Source organism: Gossypium hirsutum, chromosome D01 (assembly GCF_007990345.1).
Source record: "Gossypium hirsutum isolate 1008001.06 chromosome D01, Gossypium_hirsutum_v2.1, whole genome shotgun sequence".
Taxonomy (NCBI): Eukaryota; Viridiplantae; Streptophyta; class Magnoliopsida; order Malvales; family Malvaceae; genus Gossypium; species Gossypium hirsutum.
The window spans coordinates 40,068,585-40,084,494 of record NC_053437.1 but is presented as its reverse complement, the minus strand read 5'-3'; the positions used below and the strand labels follow the sequence as shown (position 1 = coordinate 40,084,494).

At 32.6% G+C, this 15,910-nt stretch overlaps 1 protein-coding gene across 1 annotated transcript; it reads left to right on the top strand.

Moving 5' to 3' along the window:
- Nucleotides 1-1,287: 1,287 nt before the first annotated feature.
- Nucleotides 1,288-15,703, top strand: LOC107948540 (AP-1 complex subunit gamma-2). Its single transcript, XM_016883126.2, has 18 exons — nucleotides 1,288-1,659; nucleotides 3,047-3,349; nucleotides 3,522-3,663; nucleotides 4,375-4,548; nucleotides 5,025-5,204; nucleotides 6,470-6,624; nucleotides 6,723-6,813; nucleotides 7,406-7,569; nucleotides 8,031-8,085; nucleotides 9,535-9,657; nucleotides 9,745-9,840; nucleotides 10,707-10,834; nucleotides 12,587-12,691; nucleotides 12,799-13,058; nucleotides 13,612-13,860; nucleotides 13,947-14,122; nucleotides 14,766-14,870; nucleotides 15,363-15,703. The coding sequence occupies exons 1-18, from the start codon at nucleotides 1,628-1,630 to the stop codon at nucleotides 15,456-15,458; spliced, it is 2,634 nt and encodes an 877-aa protein (XP_016738615.1). The 5' UTR covers nucleotides 1,288-1,627; the 3' UTR covers nucleotides 15,459-15,703.
- The last annotated feature ends 207 nt before the right edge of the window (nucleotides 15,704-15,910 follow it).

Sequence of the window (15,910 nt, the reverse complement as noted above, 5' to 3'; positions counted from 1 at the left end):
ATAAAAATAAAAATAAAAATAAAAATAAAAATAAAAATAAAAATAAAAATAAAAATAAAAATATATTAAAAATTATAAAAATTGGTTCAATTGATAGTTCAACTGATTTTTTTAGCCTCGTTCAACTAGTCCATACTAATTTATGGGTCAACCAGCTTTTAATATTTAAAACTTTTTTAGCCTTGAACATTTACAGTTTTTTGTCAATTTGTTCCATACCCTTTAAAAATATGTAATTTTTTTTAAAAAAATTAAATATATATTTCTTAATTTAAACAAAAAAAACATAAAAATTAAATATATATAAAAAGAAAATATGAAAAAGAATTCTTTAAAATTAAAAATTAAAAATATTTGAAAAATTAAAAAAATCTCAAAATTCAATGTTATCTAAACCGAACTAGATCGGTTGGATTAAGAACCAGTTGAGGTATCAGTCCATGGAATGGTAAAAGACTAGTTGACCTGTGAACCGATATGAATTGGTTGAATTGAGCTAAAGAATCAATTGAACTAAAAGTTGAACCAATTTTATATATTTTTAATGTTTTTATTTTTGATGTTTTAATAATTTATTTTCTTTGAATAAATTAGGCCGGTTGTTTTGGGAACTAATTGGTCAAACTCGTTTAAAATCAATTCAACTATTAGCTCAACCAGTCCGTATTGGTTTGTGGGTCAACCAGTTTTTTTACCTTAATTGGATTGATATCCTAATTGGTTCCCGATCCAATTGGCCGGTCTAATTTGGTTTAGATAACATTAAATTTTGGAATGTTTGTTTATATTTTTAAAGTCATTTTTATATTTTGAGTTTTAAATATTTTAATTTTTTTCATAAATTTTTTTATTATTTTAGAAACTATATTTTTTAATTTTTATTTTTATTTATCTAAAATATGAAAAGAAATTAATTTTTAAAATTTTTATGTACTTTTAAAGGATAATGATCAAATTGATAAAAAATTCTAAATGTTAAAGGTTAAAAGAGTTATTTTACCTTTGGCACCGTTAACTTTAATGGTAAAGTTAGGGAGAAGACCAAGACTTTTAGATAAAAAATACAAGGACTCAATGTCTCAAAATTAAAATGTGGAGACTAAATTTTAAATTTTAATAGGGTACAGGGGCCATTAGCACATTTAAGCCTTTATAAAAATATGACAATTAAATCTACGAATATGGTTTTGATATAATTGGGCTGAGGTTTTGGATCTTAAAAGGCCGAGTTCGAATTGCTTGTAAATGTATTTGTAAAAATAAAAATAAAAATAAAAATCACGACATTCTTTTGATAATTTAGTTATTATTATTCTTTTTTTAAAAATTGTTTTACAAAGGCAAAAGAAGCAGGCAGCATTTTCATTGTCACTGGGAAAAAAAGAAGAAAAGAAAAGGAGAACAGAGAGTTCGTTTTCTCTGTCGTTCAGATCCAAATCTCTGCCTGCTTTACTCTTCTTAGATCTCCGAATTCCAACTTTTGGATCTTCAACTGCAGATCTTAGATTTGAAAAGAAATTCGGTTTAATTCCGTGCAGCCGTAGTTCGTTGATTGATTTATTTGCAGCGTTTAATTGATTGGATCTGATTCGAGCTCTCTACAAAACTTTCAATCCTGGACCCAATCATGAATCCTTTCTCGTCCGGTACTCGTCTACGGTGAGCATCAATCCTTCCGTTGCAATTTATTCTTTTTGTCTTCCCTTTTCCTTTTAATTTGAAGGTCAGATCAAGAACACGATGGTTTTTATTTGAATGTATTGGTTTTTCGATTAAAACAGCTGGGCTTCTGTGCAATTTGTTTGGATTCCTTGATTAAAATTTATGGGGTTCGGTTGTAGTTAGTGCTACTTAAAAGATGATTGCGTCTGAACTTAGAGCCGAATGGAGTTTGTTAGGAATTTCGGTTTCATAATTCCATTCTTCAAGCTAGCTTGGCTTTGAATTAGTTGCAACTATGGGTGAAAATGTAGAAATATTTGAAGTTACAGCATATTCATATAGTAATGGGTTTGACAATAGCTTGATCTATTGTTTTCATGAATATTGGTAATATCGAATGATGCGCCAAATACCATTGGTGCTTAAGGTACAAATTTCTAGAGAGGAAACGAAAACATCCACCAGTTTACTATCCATACTTCCTCAACTTCTTGCACCATAGACATGTAAGTTATACAGCATTTTGGGATATTTATATGATCTTGAACCTTTCAACATCAGTAATTAGTGGCAATTTAGATATAAAATATAGTCAAGGTAGTCATTTATGTAAGTATCCTCCAATATGGTTACCAAAGGTACAATCAGAATATCCTGGTTGTACGGTTGTACTTGAAATTCTTGTGGTTATATGTTCAAACTGATTTGTAGCGCTTATCACACTTTTAGGAAACTATCGCAAAATTGAATTCTCTTTTTACTTTTCCTTGTGTAGACTGCTAGGTGATTGTATCTGTTGCAATGTAACTGAATAGTTGTATCTTTCTCTATATAAATTTAGTATGATTAAACAAATTTGCAAATGATAACCTCCGTTCCCTGTTAGGGAATTCTAAGTCAGTTCTTTGCATTAGTTTACTGGATTTCATCCATATTTTGTGGATATAAAGATCTCAACCTCCTTGTCTTTATTCATCAAATGATTTATGTCCTGATATTCTTCCCATGCGTAGTTCAGTAGTGTGTTCCAGAAATTGTTGACAAGAACATTTTGTATAAATTGCAAAATGGGATCTCTTAGTTATATGTAATTTTTTTGGGGAGAAGAAAAGAGGATCATGGATTTCATATCCTATGGTTTGAAAACTTTCTTCTCAACCAGGTCTTATGGCTGGTTTTTAAGAATACTTTTGTTCTCCCTAAACAATTCAGGGAATAAGCTCCCCCCCCCACCTTTTGCCCTGCTTGAAATAATCAAATTATTGACTAACACGTATTTTGTCTATTTTCTGCTCCAAGTTATATCAATGAAACTGAACGATTGACTTGACTTTAGTTTATATGCATATCAGTTGAAACTGTTGTACTTACTGCTCCAATGCAGGGACATGATACGGGCTATACGTTCTTGCAAAACTGCAGCAGAAGAACGTGCTGTTGTAAGGAAAGAGTGTGCTGCTATTCGTGCTGCTATTAGTGAAAATGATCAAGATTATAGGCACCGTAACCTGGCAAAGCTCATGTTCATTCACATGCTTGGATATCCCACTCATTTTGGCCAAATGGAGTGCCTGAAGTTGATTGCGTCTTCTGGATTTCCAGAGAAGAGGATTGGATATCTTGGTCTTATGTTGCTTCTTGATGAAAGACAAGAGGTTCTGATGTTGGTAACAAATTCATTAAAGCAGTATCCTACATGTAGACTTTCTCAAGCTTAATTTGTTCCCATTTCCTTTTCCCTTTACCATTTCTTTTCTCTGTGAATAACATTATCCCTGGTAGGCTGGTGTTACCAAGGGTACAAATAAGAAAGTGGAGAGATATGGTTTAGTTTTTCAGAAACCTTAACTTATATGCAGAGATCTCAATCATTCAAACCAGTATATTATAGGACTTGCTCTCTGTGCTTTGGGAAATATTTGTTCGGCTGAAATGGCCCGTGACCTTGCACCAGAAGTAGAAAGATTGCTGCAGTTTCGAGATCCAAATATCCGGAAGAAAGTAAGTGTGTTCTATTCTTTATTCGAGGGCCTGTTGGCCACTGAATTTTGTTTCAATGAGATTTAAAATAAAGGAGGAAAAGGGAGGCTGATTTCAGGATTTGTGAATTTAACAAGCTTAAAAATTGCTAATTATCCCTCTTAAAGGTACTTTCTTCGTCCTCCTTTCTTCTACGGGAGTTGGAAAGTTTTGATTTGTTTTGTTGAGCTCTTCAAGTATCATGGTTTTGTTCTTTATTTGTTTCCAATAATACCTTTGTAATCTTGTCAATGCAAAGGTTAAAAACATCCATGTGAATCCATGATCCACATGCCACATGACTAAGACCTCAAACTGTATGTTTTAATTATGCAACCTTCATATGCCTGCTGCTTCCATGAAATCCGGATTTTTCTCTGCCCATTTATCTTAAGCAGGAGAATTTGCTGCACATACTCATTCAAGGGAAAGGCATCTGTTGACTGTTTCCAGCCATTCTCTGAAGGCATTTTGATGTACTAAATTGGTTCATAAACAACTACTTGTTATCCTGTTGGAGGATTAATTTGATCATACTGACTTTCTTTTCTTCTTTTCTTTCTGGCCATGCCAACTTGCATTTGTTCATGAATTCTCATCATGTGCATTATCTGATAATTTTTAGGTTATATCTTTTCTTGAGCGATCTGACTTCAATCTTTGACTCCTCTTGACTCTATCTGTTTTTTGTAGGCAGCATTGTGTTCCATACGGATCATAAAAAAAGTTCCAGACCTTGCTGAAAACTTTATAAATCCTGCTGCTTCACTACTTAGAGAAAAGCATCATGGAGTCCTAATAACAGGAGTTCAACTTTGTACCGATCTATGTAAAGTCAGTTCAGAAGCCCTTGAATATTTTAGAGAGGTAATTTGGTTATGGATATATAAGAATATAGCTATAGCATCAGAAAGACAAACACTTCATTGAGCATATAAAAACATTTTCTAACCCTGCAAAAGAAAAAGCCATAATTAAGAAATTTTTGGAAATATTACTTCTTGCTTTTGCTTGTTTGGACCATCTCTACTTTACCAGCAATCCTTTGTTCTGGTTTTGGCTGGAGAGTACTTTCCATCGAAAGGATTGAAGAAAGGGATCAGGTTTACTGGTGTTATGTCCTAAACTGTTGGCTATCCTTTGGTTTTTGATACTAAGATGCTTCAGGCTAATTTTATAATTTGGTTTATAGGACTTACGAACTTGTTTAGGGTCCTTTTTTTGTATCATTTAAAGATTGAACTGAATCATATTTGTGGACTTCAGTGGGAAGAAACTTGTCAAAAATGGATAATGCATCAACTTTCTAATTGTGATAATAGCTTCTTTTATCATCACTGCAGAAATGTACTGAAGGTTTGGTCAAAACTCTGAAGGATATGGCAAACAGTCCCTATGCACCTGAGTATGACATTGCTGGCATTACAGATCCTTTCCTTCATATAAGATTGCTTAAGCTTCTGCGGATATTGGGCCAGGGAGATGCTGATGCTAGTGACTGTATGAATGACATACTTGCTCAGGTATGTTGTGGCTATCTCTTTTTTTGTAATATTGTCAAATTCATGAAAGAAGTATTTAAGCATAATGCATATCCCTATATTGTTTCTCTCACCAATGATTAACTGCATTGAGGTTTTTGTTTTGATTTTCATTTTGACAACATTAAGTTCTTCATTTTCGGTTTTTTTTTTCTTTTGTGCATGGTCATTGTCTGTGGAACACTGAATTTTCTTATTAGAGGTTTGTAAAGAAATAGGAAAAAAAGATTGCTCTATTGAGGAATGATATTTCTCTTTAAAAACGTGGTTTAAGATGGTACTGCATGATGAAAAAAATACAAGGTTTGTCCTTGGTAGAAAATAAACTGGGCGTTCCTCAAATTTTGCTCCTTCACATGAGAAGTACCTTGATGAGATTGCTTGGAGCGTGTTAATTGAAAAGATTGTACTATTTGGAGTATATTGGATATTGCTTTCAAAATCTCAATTCTGGAAAAGGACTTGAAGCTAAACATTTAGGGCCAATTCTTCATTGCTTTTGAAAAGTACTTTTGAAAAGTGCTGTGGAAAAGTGCTTTTAAGAAGTACTTTTGAAAAGTTTGGTTTAAAATTTGGGTGTTTAACATTGCTGTCAAAAAGTGTTTTTGAGAAATAAAATGTCCATTTTAGACATATTATTATCAAGTAACAAATTTACATTTAAATAATATTTAAATTAGTTAATATTATTATATTTTAGTAATAATAATAAAATTATTATAACTTGTTAATATTTTAATATATGAATTGTAAATATTTTTAAGCAATAAATATTAATTATTTATAAAATTTAATTAGAATATATAAACTATGTTTTAAATATTTAAATATAACCATTAAATATTTGTAATTAGTATTTTAAAAAATATTTTTTTTATTTTTAATTAATGATTTTAACACAATTGTAATTAAGCTCCAAGAAAAAAAAAAGAAAAATACTATGTTATTGGAGGGGTGAAAAAGTAATTAAGCACCAAAAGTGCTTTTGGAAGAGGAAAAGCTAAAATTTTTAGCTTCTCCTTTTCAGCTCCTTTCAGAAGTGCTTTTCAAAAACACTTCTAAAAAGCTAAAAATTTCAGCCAAAAGTAGTTTATTCTTCACAGCTTTTCTTTCAAAAGTGCTTTTGGAGTCAGAAGTACTTTTTTTAAGTAATGAAGAACTGGCCCTTAGAAAACTCCTTTCATGGGTCTCCAACAAGATTTCATTTCCTAATGAAGTTAAGGCTCTGTGGTCACATTCTTTTCTAGGTAGCAACAAAAATCGAGTCAAACAAAAATGCCGGAAATGCTATTCTTTATGAATGCGTTGGAACCATTATGAGCATTGAAGATAATGGTGGCTTACGTGTGCTTGCCATCAATATCTTGGGAAGATTCTTGTCAAATCGTGACAACAATATCAGGTATTTTCTTTCAAATCTATCTTGACTTTTCATGCCACTTTCTACACTTTCTTTGTTGCTTTACTATATTATGACACTGAACCTTGCATGTTTTTCAGATATGTTGCATTAAATATGCTTATGAAGGCTATTACAGTGGATGCTCAAGCAGTGCAGAGACATAGGGCAACAATTTTGGAATGTGTAAAGGTTCGGCCTGAGGATATTAGATTTCATTTTTCTTGATTATAATAGGTCTGATTTAGTTGCTAAAGAAGCAGTCAAGCAGTTCGCTTTTGCTTTCCTTTTGTCTACCCAGTTTCTTTGGTTGTGATTTATTTTTTACTTCTAGGTGAACCCCGTATGTGATGGAATAAGACTTACTAGCTAAAAAGCAGCGAGGATTAATTAACTCTTTAGATATCACTTGATCTTTATTTTTCCATTGAGGATAAATTCTTTGTAGTCAAAAGGAATTTTGACCGTTATTATTATTATTTAGTTGGTCACTTTTGATTGGTATTTGGACATATTAGGGATTCAGTTTTGGAGATATAGTAATTCCCAGTATCTGCCTTGGGCTTGGATCAGGGGTAGGGTGGAATAGGAATTGGGTAGAGATCCTAAATTTGAGCAGTAGTACTCTAACAAATAAAAAAAAGAGTTGCCAGCATTTTCTTCGTTGTTTTGAATTGAAGTTGTTTTGAATTGAACTCTGATTTTATTCTGAAGTGCCACTATTGTCAAAAAAGTGAGTTTTCAGCTATTGAAGAAGTTTTTGATTGGACATTTTGTTTTCCAGGATTCAGATGCTTCAATTCGAAAAAAGGCACTTGACCTTGTATACTTGCTGGTGAATGAAAGCAATGTGAAGCCTTTGACTAAAGAGTTAATTGAATCTTTGGAAGCAAGTGATCAAGAATTTAAGGGAGTTCTTACTGCCAAGATTTGCTCTCTTGTTGAAAAGTAAGTTCTGCTATTTGTTAGTCTAATAAGAGTTAAGAGGTGCTACTTTGCCTTTTCTTTTATGCTATATATTTGTAATTTTCTTCTATATGCTTTCTCTTCTTGGCTCTGTATTTTCATGTATAATGTTTGTGCTTGCATATGTACATGCATACATGTATATGCGATGTATAATCCTTTGTCCAACTTAATTTTTAGGGAAGTTTAAAGGGATGGGTTATCACTCCTGGTGAAGGAAATTATTTCATACATTTATTTGACATAGTTGATTTTAATGGATTGCCAGCTTTATTAAACTTATTGAGGTTCCTTTAATCGTCTTCTTAATGTTGGATGATACTGTCTTCTGGTTTATTGGACAATTTCTTTTTATTCTGGCTGATGGAGGGATGCTGAAATATTCACGTGGAATTACTTTGGATCATTGTCTAGTTGATTAACAATCATTTTAATTACATCAGGTTTTCCCCAGAGAAAATTTGGTACATTGATCAGATGCTCAAGGTTCTTTCCGAGGTATGTTTGTCATTCATAGCTTTGTTTTGTAGTTGGAGTAAGATGTTTACTTTTTACATTCCACAGAATTCATACCTGTCCATCTTTCTGCTTTTTTCTACTGTCTTCTCTCTTCTTTGAGCTGCATCCGTTGCAGTCTTTCTCCCAGTTGGTGTTGCAGAATACTACATTTTCTTAAATGTTCTTATCAGATTTTGTTTCACTGATGTTCTTATTATTTCAATCTTGATATGACAATGTTTTTTGTGTGTCCATTAGGTAACGGGGTAAAACATGTCTTCATCTTTACTCTTTTGATTACTAGGCATCTTTGTTAATCATCTTATCTTGTTGCGTATAAATACTTGCAAATGAAAGGGAAGCACATTCTTGCATCTTATTTATGTGATGCTTAAAAAATAACTGGATATATTATTACCTTTTTTTTCTTTTTTTTTTTGGGGGGGGGTGGGGTTGAAATTTTGGCCCAATTTTCTGTCAAATGCGTAAGTCCACCCTCTTCATTTTTCAAGTTAAATTTAGTGGTGGGACCTGTCTCAGCTGTGACTTTGTTGCCTTTGAGTGAATGAACTATCAAAGGCTGAAAATGGGATATTCCATCCCACGACAAATTGAAGTAAACATCACCAGTGAAAACTGTATAAGCCTCACATTACTTAAGAACTTGAATTTAAGCTTTTCACTGTTGAGAAATGGTGGCTTAGGCCTGAAAATTTGCTGGGCCTTTGCAATTTGTATGTGCTCATCTTGTAACTTGGAATGGGTTCTGGTATGATTTTGGTCCTTTTGGTTTTGTTTATGATTGTGAGGTGTGACCCCAATGTAGATATCGAGGACTTTAATGCCGGAGGATTCTGATGCTTTTCTAAGTGAGGATTTATTAATGTGATTGATGAAATCCTATGAAACTTCAAGCCATTACTACTAGTCATTTGTTAAGAACTTGTGGTTTTGATCCAGAGAAGTAGCCAGGTCAATGGTTTTTGGACTTGTAATTGGTTGCTGGCCTAATTTTTACTGAATTTGCATGTTAGGAAAGCATTTGGCTAGAATAGGCATTATAATTTGCTGGAAGTGTGGAAACTAGTTTTATAACCAGTAGTGGTTTATCTAACCACTACTATATTCTAATTTTGCCTTCAATTTTTCTTTTTATTGATGAAACTTAAGTGTCACTTAAAAACAAAAGGAGATTCGGCCATTGGGCAACATTCAAGTAATAGAATGCTTGTTCTTTTATTCTTGTTTGGTTTAAGAATCTCCATCTGTTGGATTCTTGTTCTCATTTCTACTTGAGAATTCCTAATTAGTCAACAAAAAAGGTGTTCAGGATGAACCTTTGACACATTTGGGTACTTGCATTTTTTGTTATTTATCTTTTTAGTTCTTTCAACGTTTCTAGAAATTATTTTTGTCCAAGAGTACTGATATTAATCCTTTGCTTAGTAGGCTGGAAATTTTGTTAAAGATGAAGTGTGGCATGCCCTTATCGTTGTCATAAGTAATGCTTCTGATCTCCATGGATATTCAGTCAGGGCATTGTACAGAGCATTCCAAACATCAACAGAACAGGTGTTCTTCTGTTTATTTTGGATTTTATGTCTTAATTTGTATTCTTATCAGCTTAATTATTCAAATGCAAATTGATATTTTCATTAGGAAACCCTTGTTCGAGTTGCGGTTTGGTGTATTGGTGAATATGGTGACATGTTGGTGAATAATGTGGGGATGCTTGATATTGAAGAGCCAATAACTGTAAGTGCATCCTTATCCATAGGTTAGTTTGCAAGCAGTTGAAGTAATCATGTCGCACTTCTTCATCCTCAGAAAAAGAGGGAAAAACAGCTGATAGTTGGCTGTATTATGTGAATTTGAGTTTGTTTAGCAGAATCTTCTGGTTGATGAAAGTTTATTAGGATCCCTTTCAGCTTCATTAAATATTTTCGTAAGCTTAAGACATAAAGACTTGTGACTTGTTGCTGTTAAATTGACTTTATGTAATGAAGTGGTAAATAGAACCAGTAACTGGATTGTTTGTTTAATTGGTAGTAAGGTACATGTAAACTGATCATGTGCTTCATAAGAGTGTAGAATTTTCTTGTAGAACTTTCATTTATATTTTAAAGTGGTATAACTGAATTACTTATAACAATCAAATACCTTTTGGCTACCTAGGGACAAATCTGTTCTAAAGACACAATTAATCAAAATAGTCTGGACCAAGCATGGCATTGATTTTGGGTTTATGGGTAATGTGATTTTACAGATTTAGAAATAGGCAAGGAACCATTCTCCTTTTGACAAGGCATAGCAAAATACCTTTTGTTTTTATCCCAACCATCTTGTTTATGTATTTTTTATATTATTTCTGGTTGAAATAATTTCGCTTTTCGTTGAATGTAATAATGGGTGTCAACTGTCAACCAATGGATTTCTATGTTACTCTTGAGTCTTTTTTGTGGAATCACATAAATCCAATATGATTTTTAAACTAAAGAGATTCTTAACCTGCTATATGCTTAGCTGAAAGTCCATGTCAGGATCCTGCTCATTTGTACAGTGGCTGCATTATGTAAATTGAATGCTTAGTCCTATTACTCTACATTCTTCCTATACTGCAGGTAACAGAGTCTGATGCTGTGGATGCTTTAGAGGTTTCTATTAAGCGCCTTAATTCCGATCTCACTACTAAAGCAATGGCTTTGATTGCTCTGTTAAAGCTCTCTTCTCGTTTTCCTTCTTGTTCAGAGTATGTTAATGTTTTGCCACACGCATTTTTCATTTATCACACTCATTCCCCATGGTTACGCACGTTTCCAGTAGCTTAGCTTTGTTAGGGTTAAAAAAAGAAAGTCTTTTATAAGCAGATATTTTGACATCTTATAAGTAAAATAAAAGTAATCTCATCATCAATTGCTTTTGCAATTAAAGGGTTATTACTATTGCTAGTAAAGAGAAAAAGAAGAAAAGAAAGAGAAAGATCTTTTTATTCTTGTTGCGTTTATTGTCTGTTCATAATTTTATCTAAGGTATTATATATAAAATTGTATCCATTAATAACTTGTTTTATTTATGTTTTGGGCACGTTTGAACATTCGTGCTTGTGTTATAGTTTCGTTTCATATTGTGTTTTAATTAATTCTCATATTCAAAATTGCCAATTCAAATAACTCTCAATTTTGTTTTACATTCTGTATGATGATCAATTCAAATAACCCTAATTGTTGGGAAAATCTTGTTTGCCACATGGCAAGCATTTGCTAGCTTCCTTAATTTTTCATATTTTTAAACAATTATCAGTTGTTATATTTGTGTCGTTTTTTCATATTATAATCGTATTTAAGGTAATATATAACTTTGACACATTATATTAAAAATTTGAACAATGATGCATTTGTGTTGTGTTATCCCCCTGCCCGGCCCGCCCCTAATTGTGTTGTGCTTATTTATGTTATTTGTTTATTGTCATGTCTGATATTTCCACATTCTGAAAAACAAAAAAAATTAAGTAGCACGTGTTGTATGTGTTACTGTTTCCTATTATAATCAAATTCTTGGTACCACATATATATAATTGATAGATCAATATTTTATATTATGCAGACTTTGACATATTAGTGTTTTCTCTTGTGTTAGTGTTATTTTTTCGCATTGTATTGTTTTTGTGTCATGTTTGTATTGTGTCCGAAATCACCAGTCCAATTAGCATCATTCAAATAACTTCTACTTCAGTGTCGTCATTGCTTTTTATAAATTTCAACATGGTCATATATTTTTTCATGTCATATATTTTCATGTCGTAATTGCTTTTTATATTGTGTCATGTTTATATTTGCATCATTCAAATAATTTTCATGTCATTTTCGTTGTGCCATTATTTCAATAACTCTCATTTTTTGTCACACACCAAATTATGATTAGTTCTTCTTTTTTTTTCGAAAATTTTGTTTCTAACTTATCAAATAAAAATTGTTGTATTGGTAAATTACAGGTAAAAAATTGAATAATAATATGAGGTGGGTTCATGTAAGTATTTTTTTAAAAAACTTAGGGTTTGAATTAAAAGAAAACTATATATGATGATTAAATAGTAAGAAAAAATGTCAAATGGTTTTACAAGTTAAATTTTATTGGATGAGTTGTTATGTTTATATTCTATTATATAAGTTATATATTGATATAATCTGAAGGACTTGAAGTTGTACATCCATCTTTACTTATTTTGCATGTAATGGATTAGATTTGTACTTTGGTATTCTGTTTGTTTTATTTTATATCTATAGTTCTAAAAGTTGTCCTCAAGCGGACAATAATACCAAAGCAACACACAGATTCTAACCCTAGTTGTTATAAACGTGATCTAACTTGAATTCATTTCTTGGCAAATTGTTTTAACTGTCCTTAATTATTTTTGAAAATTCTGCCTGATGTAATTGAAGATTTTTTGTTTGTCGTTTATCTGGCACGAGGAAAATAAATTTTCATTGATTGGTATCTTCAGGAGGATCAAGGATATAATACTCCAGAATAAACGAAGCTTTGTGCTTGAGTTGCAACAGAGATCTATTGAATTTAATTGTATTCTTCAGAAGCATCAGAACATTAGGTATAATTAATTTTTAACTTTTTTAGTTGTACCTCATAGCCTTTTAGAAGGCTTCCAGCAACATAGCATAGTTGTGAAATACAAAGCTGATGGATGAATTTGTACAGATCTGCACTGGTTGAAAGGATGCCAGTTTTGGATGAGGCAACTTTCAGTGGAAGGAGAGCTGGCTCGTTGCCGACATCTGTTTCAACTTCCACTGGGACAGCACGTAATCTTCCAAATGGAATTGCTAAACCAGCTGCAGCTCCTGTTGCAGACTTACTTGACCTAAGTTCAGATGATGCCCCTGCACCTAACTCTTCTGGTGGTGATTTTCTTCAGGATCTTCTTGGTGTTGATTTATCCCCTGCTTCTGCACCACCAGGTAAGTTGGATGCGTAATGGTGCACATTTGAGAAGCATTTGAGTGATTTTTACTTTTTCAAGTATGTGTTTATGTTTTGAATTACCTTATTGTTCATGCTCCTTAGGATTTTTCAGCGTTAGTACCTGACACTAGCATTTTCAGGATAATAACTAATAAATCTGTTCAAGAGCCAAGTATTTAGTCTTTTTATTTATCTGGTTGAGCATCCATCATCTATATCCGATAATCATAGTGGACAATTTTTCAGGAAAATGCCTGTAACTTTTTGACTTAAACCTACTCTTTGGATTATTCCATAAAGGACATAAGTCACTTTTAAATTTGATTTCCCTATCAATATATTATGAGTTCCAAATTGGTTTTGTATGTATAATAGGTGTGTAACAATGTTAGAAGAAAATAAGTAATCTCCTAGTCATTGTAATAAAACTTTGTATTGCATAGGCATTAAAATCTTAAATATATTGTTCACAGTTAAAGTGAAATATTTTCAGCATTGCTGCTACCCCGTTGATTAAAAAGAAGGCTGATTTTATCTCCTACTTTTTAGGCACAAGTCAGCCTCCAAAAGCTGGTACGGATGTTCTGCTGGATCTTTTGTCAATTGGAACATCTCCTCCTGCACAAAGCAGCTCATCTGCATCTAACATATTGTCCTCCATTCAAGACGACAAAACATCACTTGTCAATTTAAATGGCCTTGCATCACTTACGTCACTTTCTCCAAATGCCACTTCTGCAAGTCCTGCTCCAATGATGGATTTATTGGACGGGTTTGGCCCCAGTCCTCAAAAGAAGGGTAAATTTTAAAGTTTAGAATTCCATGGCAGATGTTGTAGCCTTTGTAGTTGCCAAAGTAGTTATATATTCTCATTCTGTTGGCAGAGGAAAATGGACCAGCTTATCCTTCATTAGTTGCATATGAGAGCAGCACTCTAAGGATGACATTCAACATCTCAAAGCAACCAGGAAACCCACAAACTACTTTGATCCAAGCTATTTTTACAAATCTGTCACCTAATGTTTATAATGATTTTCTTTTCCAGGCGGCAGTTCCTAAGGTAACTTAAGATGGTCATTTATGAGCTTGATGTACTTAATAGTATAGAAATTTACAACTGTGTTTCAGTCCCCTGTTAGAGGTGGATTTTGTATTATCCGTTTTCTCTGTTGCTTTATTTATTATGGATATATGTGATGACCTAAGAACTTTGCAAAGTCTTTCCTCACTTCTAGTTCTCTATATGCCCCAAGAATACTTTTATTTTGCCTTGTTTGTAGGGTTCCTAAAATCTAGGCTTCATTAATTTCACAAAATCTATAATATTGACATGTTGCTTAAAAATGATCATTGAATTGGATTTATAATTGTGTTTCAGTGCCATCCGTTAGAGGTGGATTTTGCATTATCAGTTTTCTCTCTGTTGCTTTATTATTATGGATTTATGTGACAATCTATGAACTTTGCAATTTGAAACTTAGAGACTGTCCTCACTACTAGTTCTCAGTATGCCTCAAGAATACCTTTATTTGGCCTTGTTTGGAGAGTTCCTAAAATCTAGGCTTCATTAATTTCATAAAATCTATAATATTGATACGTTGCTTGAAAATAATAATTGAAAATTGTGAGTTATTATGTAGAATTTTGCATACTTCTTTGAATACTAGTGATGCTGATACACTTACTCCTTTTAAACTCGGCAGTTTCTTCAGCTGCATTTGGATCCTGCTAGTAGCAATACTTTGCCTGCAAGTGGTAATGGGTCCATCATTCAAAGCATGAAAGTCACTAATAGCCAACATGGGAAGGTATGTACCGAGTTTGAGTAAATGATTTTATATGTATATATATAGTCTTGGTTAAGTTGCTCTATGATATTGTTAGTGGTGCTCTCTGTTCTTCTAACTGGCATGTTGTGGCAGCAGCTTTTTATGATTGTTTCATCATAAAAAAGCAATTTTTAAACTTTTGAACATAGGGATTAAGCACTTGACAGAATCAAAGTGATACTTTGACTAAGCATGTTTTTCGCACTATAGTTAGTTTATCAATGCTTGCTTGGCCTTCTTTATTACTTTTTAACTTTAATAAGTATTTGTCTTAGATTTATACTGTATCAATGGAACGATGCTTGCATGTGCATGTTTTATCCTTTAGAAGAAAAGGGTGGTTTAGGCTAACTTTGTTTGGGAAAGATGCCATGAACTAATATTTTCATAATGTTAATCTCTCGATGGTATCCATCTTTCAAGGGTCTTTTAGAGAGGCTTAGTTACTCTTTTATCTATTTTAACTTTCAGAAATCGTTGGTCATGCGCATAAGGATAGCTTACAAGATAAACAGCAAAGATGTTTTAGAAGAGGGGCAAGTCAGCAATTTCCCTCGCGATTTGTGAGGATGATTGATCCAGAGATGCTGAAGATATTCGTGTACCACCTTTCCTTTTTCTTTTAACTCTCAGAAACTTCATCTCACAATTTGTAGTGATATAGACTGGTAATGCAATCTTTTTGTTTCAAATCTTGTAACCGTGGGGGAACATAAGATTTTGTTGGGGTTTGTGTTGTGTTGTGTTGATTCTTCAAAATTTTTCTCATCTTAGGTGATTTTATGTATATTATCATCTTCATTATTATTTCACTCGTCATCCAAATATTAGTGTGATTTTTGTTTTGGTCTTTCAATTCAAAAATTTTCAATTTCGCCACCAATGTTATTCACATTGAATTTTTGTTGTCACACTTATGCCGAATTGTGGCTTTTATTTTATTTTTTGCAAAATAATAAAATTAGCCCTCAACATTTATGTATTTTATCAATTTGGTTACGGTTCTTGTTATAGGGAGG

What these genes read in the sequence shown, in the direction of transcription:
- LOC107948540 (XM_016883126.2), top strand. Translation starts at nt 1,628, where the DNA reads ATGAATCCTTTCTCGTCCGGTACTCGTCTACG. An exon ending in ATTTGCTCTCTTGTTGAAAA is followed by an intron (nt 7,570 to 8,030) that starts GTAAGTTCTGCT and finishes TAATTACATCAG; the next exon opens with GTTTTCCCCAGAGAAAATTT. An exon ending in TGCTCAAGGTTCTTTCCGAG is followed by an intron (nt 8,086 to 9,534) that starts GTATGTTTGTCA and finishes TTTGCTTAGTAG; the next exon opens with GCTGGAAATTTTGTTAAAGA.